Here is a 16096-nt window from a genome sequence, read left to right as displayed (position 1 = left end):
TATTTTTAATTTTTCTTCGCATACATATATTATCATGTATGTATATATTCTATTTATTTAAGAATTATTTTTCTAATATATTGCACTATGAGTAGTTCTTATTTTCAAACAGTTTATAAGTTTTTTATTATTATTAATATTTATTAAATAAATAGACCTATAGTTAATATATTAATTTTTGTTTTCAGATGGATTTGTACTGGCTACATATTTAAACGTTATTCTATATTCAAGAATTTGAGGCTGTAAACATAAATGTACTATATATGTACTATATTAAAACAAAACATATATATACCATATTAATTACATTCAAGTAAAACATTCAGTTTTGTCAGCAATGTCATATTTTCAAACTTTTTATACATTTTATCAAATTATTAGCTTTTATTCATAAATAAAAGCTAATAATTAAATCATTTTTTAGTTAATTAAATCAAAATTTAGTTAATTTTTGTATCATATATTAAAATATCTTTTTTTTTGTTTCAGATGCCTTTTATTAATAGTCCTATAGTTAAATTAACGTAATCATTAATTTTTGTTTCAAATTAATGTGTTATCATTTATACTCTCTAGTTGTTTTAAAATTATCCTGTAATCTATTTCTGGAAGATGGGTAATTTTACATGTACAATATTAAGTGCAAATGCACAGTTTTGTCAGCATCGTCATATTTTCTAAAAGGTTAATACATATTGTATGATTATTAGGTTATGACTACTATTATTAGATATTGGATAATAGCCCAGACTTTAAATAATATTATCTTAAATTTGTTTTTCACATTATTAAATTTTTTTTGTCAGATGGATATGTTCTTTTGTACTCGCTACTTATTTAAAAGTTATTCTACATTCAAGACTTTGAGGCTTTGAGTAACATATGAACTGTATTAATTACATATAGCTTAACACACAGTTTTGTCAGCACTGTCATATTTATACATTTTATAAGATTATTAATTAATTAAGTTCGAGAATTAGTATAAGATATTATTTTGCATAATTAAAAAAAAAAAAAAAAAAAAAAAAAAAAATACTAGTTATATCTAAAGAGTGGTAATGAAAAAGAATTTATAGCAAAAATAAAAAGTATCAGATGTAATTGTGATTTTATGGGGATTGGTCGATATAATTTACGTAATTTTATAAGTACTTTTAACAGAAAAGTATACACATACTTCAACATTTTTACTTCTTTTGAGATGGATTAGATCAATTTTAAACAAAAAAAAATGATCAATTTGAGGATTTTTAAATGTTTAGTGGGGTGAGATATGAAATACTAGTCACTTGCCATCATCCTTTGATTCATGTGAATTCACCTAGTAATATGTTTTTGATGGTCTATTTTAACAGAGGTTCACCACAAAATACCAAGATTGATATCTTGCCCTCACGAAATGGTGGAAAGTCAAACACACAAAATTTCACTGTAGTTCAATAGATTTTATTTATTTAATGTTCCCCGTAATGCCTTTAATATTTTCTGTGATGAAATATACTGTACTGACTCAAAAAATCTCTTTTACTCACAGTTTACTTAATTGATTTACACTTTTTAAGACTAAAAGCTGCTACTTTGTGCAGTTCTAAGACCTATATGTATTGACCGTGCTGTATGGTATAACAATTACTTAATAAACAAAAAAAAAATGTTTATCGCCACACAGTGATGAATCCTGTAATAGTTGAATTTGTTTTAATTTAATTGTTTTCTCTCATTGGTGTTTTACCTAATGGCAGGTTCCTTAGATCTGTTTCCATCTAACCCTGTTCCAAGTCTTCTCCTTCATCCCCTTATAGTTTCCAGTCTTAATCATCTATTAACTTCATTCTTCTTCCTTGGCTCTTTTCTTCTTTTTTTTGATTCTTTCAATGCATTTTCAAGACTTCACTCTCCTAATTGCATGTCTTAATAAGTTTCTTTTTTTTGTACTTCCAGCAAAGCGCTCTTGCTTCTTTTATCTTGTACTTCCTAATTTCTCATTTTACCCAACAACTATCTTATTTTTCTTCATTCTTCTGTTCTTATACACATCTCATAAGTCACCCTTTTTCTTAACTCCAAACTTTTACTACATAATCTCCTCTTCTTAATGAAGGCTTTTTTTGCCATTGCTATCTTCCTTTTGTTTCCATTGTGCTGTTCCAGTCCTCTGGATATAATTATGTAATTAACCTAAAAAGATGTTAAAAATTTCTAATTTTTTTTTACTTCATTGTGAAAATATAATTTTTTACATCTGTAAAATCATAACAATAAAGTAAACTAAATCATCTTTTTAAGAAAATACGAGTATATAGAACTTTTTAGTTCTATACAAATACCAGGAAAGTTAAACAAAATCGTTGTGAGATTTTTCAAAATAAATCTGGTTGTATTAAAACTATTGTATATGCAAATTACTGCAACATTACTAAGTGAATGCAAGATATAAAAATACTTATGCAATTACTTTCTTAGATATTTAAATGAAATACAATCACTTAGATACTTGAATAAATGTGACAAATGTTTTTCCATTCAGCTATACTTAACGAATATGGGAGTTTTTTTTATATAGCCCTATTACTAGTGTATTGTGCTACGTGCATTTAATATTATAGTTTAATACAATAATATGTTTACATATGTAATAAATATGACTGACTTTTCTTCGATGTCCTTCGCCTTATCTCGTACATCATGAGCTGAATGTTCCTCATCGAAATACAGTTTTTTCGTTTTATCTACATCTTGGACGCATCCTTGAAGTTCTTTTTGAACCACCGCCAATTGGTCCACACACTGAAATAATAAAAATAGACTTGCTCATTATTTAAATTATTTATTAAGGGCCCTTACATTTTATTTAAAAACACCAAAAAATATCATATAGGCAAATATACTCGTATATTAACACTAGAACACTTGTAGGGTGTAAAAGGCCCTGATATTAAAATTAAAAAAATAAATAGAATACAAAAATATAAATGAAAAAGAACGGCTTCACAAAACCAACATTTTAGTTTTTGCTCCCTTATATTATATTTAAGCACCCCTAGGGCAACTGGTAATGCCATTCAGGACAGCCAAAGAAGCCTTAGCGGGGAGGCTCCTCTTCCTGGTCCTGACCTACCTGCTCCAGGCATGCCTTATGCATGCCTTATGCATACCCTTTGCCTCGCGCCCTCTGTCCATCCTTGAGGGTCCCCCATGCCATCGGATACGCCCCGACTCCCCCACTCTTGCATGCAGGCTAGTCTGGTGCCCTAGGCAAGAGGGCTAACTCTCTGCCCTATACGTGCCAAGCTTCAAAACTCCACTTTTTTATTTTATTATACATAGAATTAAACTACTTCCCTTAGAGATTACTTAACACAGATTAAATTTTCTTATAGACTTGTTAATAGTCCACTGGCGTCCAGGTACACAATTATTTTTTCTTCATTTCCATTTTCCAAATCAGCAGCAATACTATTTGTTAGACCAAACCTCTTTCTGAGGTCATCATATATCTCTTTCTGAGGTCATCATATATAGTACACTCTTCCTTTAGATGCTTGACTATGTGCTTTATTATAAACACAGCACATTGTTCTTTCTTCACTGGTTACAAGTATGAATTTGTTTTTCATGTGTGACCGGTTGTAAGTCTGGTCACCACCACTTTTTCCAGTGAGGCAGCTTCATGTCGCTCTTTCATTTATATGGAGAAGTTTTTACCGAGTTTAATTTGATATTTAACTTCTCCAATTTTTACTCCACCAGTTTCTTATTGCATTACTTAGGCAATTTTTGTACAGGAATTATACCCAGACTGTTACACAGTACAGGAATTATCATAGACTGTTGCCTTTCTGGCAGCTTCATCTGCACTTTCATTCCCTGCAATACCCGCATGCCCTGGAGTCCATACAAATATACTTCGCTGTCCTCATTGATTTAAAATGTACAGAATGGACAGGATGTTTGCAGTAAGGACGTCCTTAATGTTATTTTTCCAAATTGCAGTTAGAAATTGGTCAGAAAAGAACAGATACTAATCCAGAGGTCAAAGTTGGTTTGCGTGAGATATTGGATGATAGTGCGAGGAAAGTGACTGCTCCATAGTGTTCTATGAAAGTTCCCAAGCCTCCTTCAAAATGGCCTCTAAATCACAGAGGCCACAAAAAACCACACAGGGGGGCCTGTTTCCTTCCTGCCTAATGCGCGGCTCGTTCCCGTCCCACAATTGATGATATACGCCAAGCGTCAATCATTGCCTGTCATCGTCCGCGTCTTCAATGATCTCAGATTCGGAGGTCAGGAGATGACATTCTTAACAAATATGAAGCTGTTCATAAAATATAAAAGAAGAGGAAAAAAGGATGACCGAAAGGCAAACCCAGACAATAAGCTAATTAAATATTAGTGAGTCGATAATTCAATAGATGTTTGTCAAACATCCATGAGCTCCAACACTTGGTACATGGTGCAGACCCAATTGGTATATCTGCAAGAAATGCATTTCTGGTGAAATGACAATTTCCAATTAAGAAGATACAATATATTTCAGCAAGATGAGTCGCCAAATATAAGAGTTAGAGGTGGAGTAGCTATATTAACATCAATTAGAGCTACCACCAAAGTGGTTGAAATAAACACAAATCTGCAAACATCCACTGCAGATCACTATCTGTAGCATATACTTGCCATATTTTGATTGGAAGGAGGATGATATAGCACTTTTGGTCTTAGTCGAGGTATCATCAGGAGGTTGTATTTTTATCGTTGGCTCTGTGATCTCTTTTTTTACAAGTGCGAGACTTAATTTTGTTTTCTGTTATTCTCTCAATCATATTTGCCACAGCAGGCGCAAAATTGCCAAGAAGCTGTTTTTCATCGACAACAGCTGGAGCAGGAGCAGGAATAGCACATGCAGCCTGAGCATAAGTTGTTGCTCTAGGCTTGCGTGTGTTTACAGTTCTCTTTGCCCCAAGGTAGGTTCCTTCTACAGGGTTTTGACTTCCTGCACAGCTACTTCGACTTTGTAAACAGGACAGTTTCTAGATCTGCACGAATGCTGTCCTCTACAGTTTACACATAAAGGAAGATCCTTCACGACACACGCATATTTGCTGTTTCTTGCATCAGGCAGCAGTGTGGCCAAAATGTTGGAACTTAAAGCACCTCATTGGTTGTGGTACAAAAGCCTGCACATCCAAATGTTGAATTTCTACACGCACTTTCTGTAGCAGGGTTGGTTTGTTAAAGGTGAGGACATGAGGAGTAGAAAGTAGGACTTAACCATTTCTTCTCATGTTCAACCTGTGGCACTCTATAACTCCTGGTGGTGTCAGTTCCTCAGCTGTTTCCTGCTCTGCGCAACTCAACAGACTACAACACCCTTTGAGATGTTGAGTGTACTGTGCAGATCAACATTCCAGCAAATTCGCATATATTCTTAAGTGTTAGGATCTTCTATGACTGCTTCATTAGTCGTCTCTACATGAAGCCTATATGTTTTCCTGATTTCTGTAACTGGGTCTCCAGCAGATTTAATTATTTCTGGAGCAATAAGAAAAGGGCTTGCTCTCGAAAAATTTCCATCATCTCTCGTAACTACCAAATACTTTGAATTTGGTAGATTACTCTTGAACAAAGCCCTTTGCAAGCTCTTAGCCTCCTTTTCCATTCTTATCTCAAAGCTCTTTCTCCATTTCACCTCAGGTGAAACGGCTGGTTGTAGACGAAGGTATCTTCATGAACCCTCTGTTATGTAAGGAGATTGTTCAATTTGAATGATAAGTTGATCCCTTCTGTTGCAAGGCTAGCCGCCGGGGTACATTTCCACTCCAGGGCTACCAACCCTGGAGGTCCAGTTCGGTAGCACTGACATACATGGGCACCTTAGCTACATGCTTGCCATCGCCGGGTGCATGTGGGCAGCAGGAGGGCCTCCGCTACACCTGCAATACTCCGATCCCCCTAGCCACCACATCACCGGCTCTAAAGATGGTATGAGAACTCTGTAGAATTCAATATCCTTCAAAATACATTTCAAAATATTTTTAGGATGTGTAGTTTCACGGTGTTGTAACAAATTATAGAATAATAATAGAATATTTTTAAATATTATAATATTCTTTTTTTGTTTCTATAGAAATTGAAAAAAAAAAGTTTCATTGAGGAATTTAATTTCTCTATGGTTGATATTAGATTAAAGAGATCAAAAATAAAAACTTATCAGAAAAATTCAAAACAGAAAAGCGATTGCTGAGATATGTCCAACCAACAATACTTTTTCTTCTGTAAAAATAGAAATTTTCATTAGAAGAAAAACTATTGATTAAAAGATACTAGAAGGATTTTAAAAAATAAGATAGAAAAGAAAATTATTTTTTGCTTGTTTATCCCTTGAGCGATATAAGAATTTGGTTTTGTTACTTCATTCTTTCTTTTCATTTTCTCAACATGATTAAAAAATTTTGCATTTTTTTCTTATGCGCCCTACTCTTTTTTTTTTCTTAATTATTTATGAATTGTTCTTTCCACATATTTGCTGCGTTTGGAACCTACGGCCAATCGAATGCAAGACTTTTCTATTCCGACACTACAAGTTTACAGAAAAGCAGGACGTTTAACTCATATATTCATATAACCCATAACACTTTTCAACAAAGTTTTACACTGTACTGTTATACAACAACTAACAAAACATCAGCTTAACTTTACCGAAAATCTAAATCTGGATGGCTGTTTCTTTTGTTAAACTATTATCATCAGAAAACATTTAATTAGTATAAGTTATAACTGATCAGTTAAGAAACGCTATAAAGCAATTAATTTTACTGCGATAAAACTACTTAACTTTATCAATAATTGTAGAATAATACGAGAACAAATATAAACGATAAACAAAATAGCCTGTTTCAGTTTTATATTTGTCAAAAATCTTTTTGTGAAAGTTTTCAATAATAGCATTTAACTCTTATCCACCCCCTTTAAATTTTGTTCATGATTGGAAATGTTTCTGAATGGTTCATGCTGTCTTTGTCTTTCTTGAAATTAGTTTTATCTATAGATCGTATAAAAGAGGCTAGCTGTTAGGTCGTGTTGGTTAGTCTGTTTAACTCAATTTATGTTAGCTAAATTTAAGAGGCTTGCTGTTAGGTCATGTTGGTTAGTCTGTTTAACTCAATTTATGTTAGCTAAATTTAGTTTCTGTAAAGCTAAGTTTACACTTTCTATCCGGATTGCCTAGAACGGTCGCGATCGGTTATTGAGTTCACCTCAAAATGGCCGCTAACATTTAAATTTTGTAATAATCATTACGCAATAACAGTGTAAGCTATAAATTTTGAATTAATAAATGTAAGGATTACAAAATGTATAAAATATATAAAAATCAATTGTAAGACCCCAAAATGTCGGAGAAATTAACTTTTTAATAATTGAAAAAATATGCTATAAAACTGCCAAAACACTACATAAATAAATTATATTAACTTAGCGTGTGTAGGACCCCCCCTATACAGATTTATTAAAACATAAAATGATTTGCGTTACCTGTACATTTTTAAAATATTAAAAAATAGAAAAATGTGTGACTTTACCAAATAATGGTCACGTGACCTAAGGGAACTTTTAAACATGAAAATAATCTATATATATATATATATATATATATTTAGACACACACACATCGGTACCGGGTGGCTGAAAAGAAACTTAGCTGCACAACCTCCAACTTTTTTTTTTATAATTGATATAACTGCTGCGGTGTGTGGCATTCTTCCTTGTACCGAAGGGGCTATTTCAACGAACGTATATTTCACTCTTTTTGATTTTCGATCGGCGCAGAGTGGAGGGCAACTCAAAAATTTAAAACGGGACCACTGGTCATTTGATATATCATTTTAAAGAGCTCGATGAGGAGAAAAAAATTGTACAATTAAAACTAAATTTTGATTACCCAATCCAAATTTGCATCAACGAGATGTTTGTTTCAGATAGCTAGAAATACAGTTGTATACTCCCCTTTAATTTTTTGTTATTTGAGGTATACCGATTCTCTCTTTGGAGATCTTTCTGATAAGAGAGACTAACTCAGCAAGTCCCAAATTAGAGTCGGCCTTCAGGGTAGCGGGACGGCGACTTTAAATGAGACATATGGTTATGTGGTATAAAGGTATTTGAAAGACGAGCCAAACTGTATCAAAAAAAAATTCTGAAAATTTAAACCAAAATTATGACCACAAACGTCACTACCTTAATCAAAAATTGAAATTTTTAAATACTTATTCTAATTAAACCGTAAAAAAAATAATTACCATCTAAACAATTTTTAAGTTCCAAATGAAAGGTTGATTGTTATTTATTGCATGTTGTTAACTTTTGTAATCCTGACTCCTGCACTCTGAGTAGTTATTTTTTTATAAACATCAAAAATAAATAATTACATGAAAACGAGTTTTTTTTTTATTATCTTAATATTAATTTATCTAAGCTAGTTCTTTATAGACCTGTATTATTTTCGTTCGCATGACGCTACCGATCTGCTATTTCTACGATGCAGTATTTTTATTTATTTGTTTATTTTGGGCTATGAGATTAAAATTAAATTTATTATTATAAACAATTTCATTTATATCCTTGTAGAAATTAAAATTTATAAACCATGTTAGTGAGCTTTTATAACACATGGGGCTACACCCGTTAACTCTTTAGCCCTCTATAATCAACAAAAAAATCTATTCCTGTTGTCTTTTTTTTATTTTTTTTCTGTTTCATTAACTTAGATTGCAGGTTAATTAGAACCCCTAAATAACCCTGAGTATGTGTAACTGATTTTCCTAAATTATCTTTCGTCGTTAAATTATACTTATTCATGAGGATCTTAGAGTTGATGTTCTACTAAAACTACTCGAAAAGATCACTTCTATTAATAATTACTAGTAAGTAATTACTACTACAAAGATTAATTACTCTCCTTAATATTACACAAATACATAAGTACGAATGAATGAAAATGTATTTTTTTAAACTTCCTGAATACATATATACAAAGACATTTTTACTTTTCCGGCTATAGCGATGTATATTGCTACAGCTATAATGGAAAGTATATAATAGATCGATTAAAAAAATTCTATAAATGTTATTCCTTTTTAATTTTTTTTTTGTCTTAAGGAGACACTTTAAAAATAGATGTAAACAAATTGTACGTAATTTGAAAAAAAATATTTTTATCCCAATGCTTCCAAGTCCATAAATCTATTTTTGTTACATGGACGTCTATGCGTGTGTGAGTACGTATGTATATTGTTTTTTTTTGGTCTTATTACTCTGGACTCCAGTGACCAATTTTCTTCAAACCTGGTACGTAGGTACTACCTTCGGGGTGGAAGGAATGTATTAAATTTTTGAAAAAAAAAGGAAAAAGAGGTGTGGGTGATATTACGACCGAAATAATGTTTCAAATATTTAGTAAAAAAGAATTCTGTAACGAAAGTTGAAGATATTTTATCAAGTTCACAAATTACTTATTCGTTTATAATTTATTTAATATTTCCCCCACTTCCCCCAAAAATTTTATTATATTTTCTTTTTTTATCCATACCTTGCTTCAGAAAAGGAGTTAATGAGAGTTTATTACATCTATATTTTTTATATCAATAGGCTTTCATACCACAACAAACATCTTTGCATACACCCCTCCCGCAATTTCAAATTTTTAATGCTCACATATATTTTGTTAAAAAAAAATAGTCGCTTAAATAATTTAATACCTCTTCCTTGATCGGGTAGTACAAATCGGGTTAGACCAAATTCTTAAAAAATTGAACAAAATTTTTTATTTATTTAAAATCGATTTTAGTAAATATTTTCATCATTATAAGAAGCCACCTGATGCACGAGCGCCCAAATTTTCAAAAATTCGAAAACATATTTTTCGAAATTGTTGTGCCAATAATATTAAAATTTTTGGTTATTGCTTTATTTTGTTGATCATTTTAGCTTCAAAAATTAAAATCTAAACATTTAAATATAATCAAACAAGTAATTTCAAACTTAATGAGTATATAAATTACCAGTTTTTTTAGTTTTTTATTTGTTTAACGATGTATCTTAAAATTAGAAATTAATATTTTTACATACAAATCTAATAGTTTCTGGCTACCCCAGTTTTAAGTTTTAAACATTTATAATGAAAGTTTTATAATTTCACCCAAAATTAATTGCATAATATGAACGGCCTAGCTGGGAAAGTTATCGACTCATTGACGGATTTTTTAAGTTTTAAAGTAAAATTCAACAAGGTAATTAATAATTCCAGTACAATCTAATACCATACAAGCAGCACTGTAGTAAATTTTTACAGTGATTATTCACAGTCAGAACGTATAAACAAAAAACCTGTTTTGGATTTTTGAAGTTTTGGATTTTCTAGTTCAACTTCTCTTTAATTTTATCTACAATAAATTAACTACAGAGTGTCTGAGAAGTAGACCCCCACAAGAGCATGTACACTGAAGCATACATGCCCGATCTTTAACAAATTAGATAAGAATTTTTTGCAAGAAGAATATTAGTCCGACAATATCAGAGGAGTAATGATCTAAAAGATAAGAATTGTTTGCTTTAGTTCATTATTCCTCTGATATTGTCGGACCAATATTCTTCTTAAGTCAGAGTTGATCATTTTGTTTGTTTTTTGTTGCCAATCATTTAATCGCTCTTTAGTTGGATATAATTCTTCTGATCTTAATTTGTACACACGTTTTCTAGTTTTCAAATTTTCTCTCTCTTTAATCTTTAATATTTAATCTTTTTTTAATATTTTTATTCTTTCTTTGGTTTTAACATTTTCTTCCTCTTCAAATTCATTTTCTTGTTTTTTTTAGATATATTTCTTCATGTTATCTTTCTTTTTCCTGTATGATTGTTTTTTTTTTTTTCATTCTTGATTACTCACCAAAAAATCTAATAATAAAAATTGAATATTTTACACCGTAGGTCGAAATTAACATTTGTAACCAGTAAACAGGAGTTCACTAAACGGAATAGTTTAATTATTATTAATTTTTATTGATACGACACACCAGAAATCTGAAACTTTTGTTAATCAGCAACTCACTAAGATACGAATAATACTGATACGAGTAATAAAGGGACTTTTACTCTATCCTAATATTTCATGTAAGATTGTTGAATTAATAATTGTATAAATATTTGATGTTAAAAACGAATATTTCAGCAATTGTGTAACTGTCCACTTCATTAGAGAACTAGAGGATCGTATCTCAATTTCAAATGAAATAAGTTTAAAAATTGCAGCAAAAAAGTGTATGTAATTTAATAGGCGTACAAGGAAGTCATGTTGTCTCTACGTCGAATTTTTATTTTTGTATTCAAATTTACTTGTGGTTCCACTGAGGCAAACAATGGATTTCCATAGAAACCACTTTTTTAGAAGTATTTTTATTATATCCATGTTTTATTTTTATTTATATTTATCAATGTTCTTTAAACTCATTTTTGTATTTAATTATTTACAGTTGTTATATATTTATGTATACTGTATAATTGAAACCCCTCTCTCCATGTCATTTTTTTTTAATATTCAGATCTATTTATGCTTCCGGTAAATTGGAATCGATTGTAAATTAAATACTGCGGCAAAAAAAAAACCAGTAATTACGACAAAATTTAACTTATTATAAATAAAAAGTTTGTTTCAAAAACGGTCCGTCCATTTTGCTGTTGCATAGAAAAAACATAGTCACCAAATATGTCTATAATTTTCATCTTTTGTTAGTATAAAAATACAAAAAATGGTGGGCTGGCTGTACGTTTTCGGATTCTACTTGTAAATCTTAACAAAAAATATCCTTAGGAAAAATTCCAATTTCTTCTTCGTTCTCCCACTGACCGCCATTTTGTTATTTTTATACAAATATTTATATTTCAAATTCGGGTAGATGAGTCATTAATATTTGGTAAGCGTATTGTTAATAAAGTTTTTATATTAGCAAAAAATCAGGACTTAAATATCTTAGCAAATTACAAAATGGCGGCAATTTTTATTTTTCAATCCGTTATATCTCCAGAAATACTAGTTTTATCAAAATCTACGTTTCCCTAATAATATTAAGCCTTTTATTTTTAACAAAATGACATTTTATTTTTTTAAATCTATTAATAAATAGCCGAGTTACGGCAGAAAATTGATTTTATAATTTTTATTTTTTCATGTCCTCCACTTTACGTTCAATTCGAATAAATATTAATTGTTTTTATTTATTTTTAATTCTAGTATTGTAAATTAGTATCAAATTAAGTAATAATTTTCTCACAATAACATACCTGATAATTGTGACTCAAAATTACATCATTTTCTCCCATAACTCGACTATTTGTTAACCGATTTAAAAAAAATAAAATGTCATTTTGTTCAATATAAAAGGCTTAATATTTTAGAAAATAACGTAAATTTTGATAAAACTAATATTTATGGAGATATAACTGATTGAAAAATAAACATGGCCGCAAATTTTTAATTTGCAAAGTTATCTAAGTCCTGATTTTTTCCTGAAATTTAAACATTTTATTACCAAGACGCTTTCCAAATATTAATGCGAACTTGAGATATAAATTTTTATATAAAAATAACAAAATGGCGGACAGTGGGAGAACGAAGGAGAAATTGCCATCTTTCCTAAGATTATTTTTTTGTTTAGTTTTCCAAGTAGAATCCAAAAAAGTATAGCTAGCCCACCATTTTAACTCTGTATATTATTGGGAAATTAAGTTCTGTGTAGGTGTAAAACTATTTCTGCAGCAAACTTTACACTTTAATAGGATATTTTTAGAAATGTTTTTAAGATAAAATATTTTTTAAATAAGTGTACATTTTATTAATAATAGTATTATATTTTATTTTCGTTTCTATAGAGATTAAAATTGAAAAGAGAATGAAAAGTTATTTCATCGAGAAATTAAATTAGTAGTGGATATATAAATAAAACTACTATAGAAATTTTACTCAATAGGATATTTTTAAATAAGTGAAATAGATTGACAAACTTTATCATTATAAAAATAAACGTGATTACATTATAACTTATTTTCACGTTATAAAAGGATTTTATTAATATTTTAACTAGAATAACTTTTGCTGATATCGTACTACATATATAGTTTTTTTTACAACGCGGTTTTAATGTAGGAAAGTTTCTTCTTTTTTAACAACTTCTATCAATAACAATAGTTTTTTCCAATAGTTTTATTGCAATTGGATTATTTTATTGTTCACAATGCTGAAAAAGAAGAAACGTACGTGCTGAAATTGTGTTTTTTTTTTTTGTTAGACAGGATCATGAACAGTAAGAAAAATCTAGAATTTCAAAATTTGATCCGATTAGTATTACACCTTTGTTAATGTATTATACAGTATAATCATATTCTGGGAAAGTAAGAATATCTATATATATATATTTTTACGCTTCAATTTTATTCCTGTATATTTCTGTATTTAATGAAATCTGCTAAATAAAATTGTGAGAAACATTACCTCTAAAAAAGAAATACGAAAAAATAGACAACGTTGGCCTACTATTAATTACGCAAAAACATTTTTTGAAGTCAAGTTTCACCTGATTACTATGGCTTTGTAAACGGGTATTATACTCAGTATTATCAAATTTTTTGGTAGACTGACACCGGCGAGAGTGTGTCCACACTGAAAGACTTGTGTACTCTGACCAACTCGCAAATCGACATTTCAACATTTTTAAAATTGTTTAAAATATAAAAAAATAATTTTGATGACATAAAGCTACATATCATCGCAGAAATAGATGTTCTTAATGAATATAGGTTTGTTCTCTCGATAAATATGTGATAATCTTCGTAGTTTGAGGTTTTTTAATTTGAAAATGTGAAGTTTTTGTTTTTCTAATCCTAATTTTTTCTCCTAAACAGTTTACGAATCGCGCCTTTAGATAGCAGTACTTGATAGTAGTAGGTAGCGTATAAAAACTTGATAATATATACTTGAAATAATAAAATTTAAAAGAAAATATACTACAGCTTGTTTTAATAGTAAATACTCTTATGTAAATGAAAGTACTGAAGATGAAACAACTTATAAAAAAAATAAAAGTATTAGTTTACAAGAGATTATAGTAGTTATAATAAAAAGGAATAAATAAAACTGAAATAAATTGATAAATTTTTATTCTACAATTATTCAACTAATTTTTTTTTATTATTCAATAATTCAACTATTTGGTGGCGCTGAGGTGATGATATTTCAAAAGATTGTATTTATGGTTCGATTTGGCTCGTATTCAGAATATATATTATATATTAGTTGCGTGAAACGAAATATTTTTGCAAAAAGTGGACCGCTGTGATATTTCGAAAAATTGTGCATATAATTAGTATTTATATAAATATATTATTTATTCATTACATTACACTTATTTAGAATTAATATTCAAGTTTTTTACACTATTAAAACATTTTTTTTTTAATAACGCCGAACGTTTTCACATTGTTATTGCAACTGCTCAAATCAATGAAAATAAAAACTCAATTACTAATAGATGACTAGACGTCGACTAGAAAAACTGACTGATATGAATTAATCAATATTAATTTCATTTTTACTGCAGCAGAAAAAAAGATTTTCATTCATTAAGATCGAGTGCATCATTTGATGAGAATTTTGAAATTATTTTTTCATAAAAATGAAGAATCTTGTTATTAATTGATGACTAGTTATTGACTAGACTTGATATATCGTTTAAAATTTTACAGAATTTAACGAATGAACAGAAAACAAAAAACAGGTGATATCAAAACTCCCAAAACAATAAAATTGTTCAGGTTTCGTCGAGAATTTTCCGTCAGTTGAAAATACCAAAAAATCGAAAATCAAAATTCATTCAATCAATTTATGTATAGTTCTTAAAAAAGACATTCTCCGAATCATAAAAGTACAGATATATATATGAAAGGCGAGGTAATAAATAAATTGTTATATATTTTTCCTTCTTCATTTTCTCAAACACAAAAATATACACCATTAAATATTTTCTTCCTTCTCTACTAATATTGTAACTAAATTATATTACTTTTTTAATATAAAACAAATATGAAATCATGGAGAAATAATTGGCGATAAACAATTTTTTTATATACTTTTATATTTACTTAATAACCAAATCATATAATAAAAAATTAGTCAAATTTTCTCGAATATGTTGATTGAAAATGCAAAAACTCTTGCGGGCCGATTTCATACTTTTAAAAACGAAATTAATGAAACTTCAATATTTTACGCCTAACATTATTATTTACTGTTCTACGCAAATGCATTACGATCTCAACAATAAGTTCAACTTTGTTGGTTACGGCGAAAAATTTCTATAAAAAACAATAATAAATTTCTGATTTCAATAAAAAAATCACTTAATGAACAGATCAAGTGTTGATCAAAGATCAGCATTAGGGGCAGTACGGGTCGTTGTGATAATTTCAAGTGAGTGTTACACACCTTATGTAAACTAATTATCATTCGTAGGTTTCTGTTGATATATTCATCATATGTTCCTATTGGTTAAAAAGTCACACAATATTAATGATGTAATTTTATCTTTAATAAAATGTTTCCTTGATATTTTGAAAATTCAAAGTGACGAAAATATTTCTAATGCCATCTTCACTCAAGTATCATAACTATCAGTACTGCCTCTAATTGTGTATTAATTAGCTTGGAAAAAATTAACTTATTGAATAAAAAATTATTAAAATATATTTCAATTATGCGAACGAAATTTACGTTTTGTTTTACTATTTTTAAATTTTACAACATTTTTTCTAGAATTGAATTTGGTAATTAATCAAATATTTTTAATGATTGAATCATTTTATACTCTCATCAATTTAGAATTAGAGAATGATCACTCATATGAATGGCATTGTGAATTTATCGTCTTTCACAACCAAGTCAAGAAGTAGAACACACTTATGGATCATGAATTATTAGGATTTATGAAGTTGTTTAGACTATGAAATCGAGCCGGCAAAGTTTCTGTATTTTTATTCAACATATTTGAGA

General features: G+C 29.3%; 1 protein-coding gene across 1 annotated transcript in view; it reads right to left on the bottom strand.

Moving 5' to 3' along the window:
* The window catches only part of nwk (FCH and double SH3 domains nervous wreck), a 421122-nt gene that overhangs the window by 311279 nt on the left and 93747 nt on the right, over window positions 1-16096 (bottom strand). Inside the window, exon 6 of the mRNA XM_075374151.1 lies at window positions 2657-2793. Within this exon, the coding sequence (XP_075230266.1) occupies window positions 2657-2793 (137 nt within the window). The remainder of the gene's footprint in view (window positions 1-2656; window positions 2794-16096) is intronic.

Source organism: Lycorma delicatula, chromosome 8 (genome assembly GCF_047948215.1).
Source record: "Lycorma delicatula isolate Av1 chromosome 8, ASM4794821v1, whole genome shotgun sequence".
Taxonomy (NCBI): Eukaryota; Metazoa; Arthropoda; class Insecta; order Hemiptera; family Fulgoridae; genus Lycorma; species Lycorma delicatula.
Note: the sequence above shows the minus strand (reverse complement) of the source record. Positions and strands in the feature narration are given on the sequence as shown.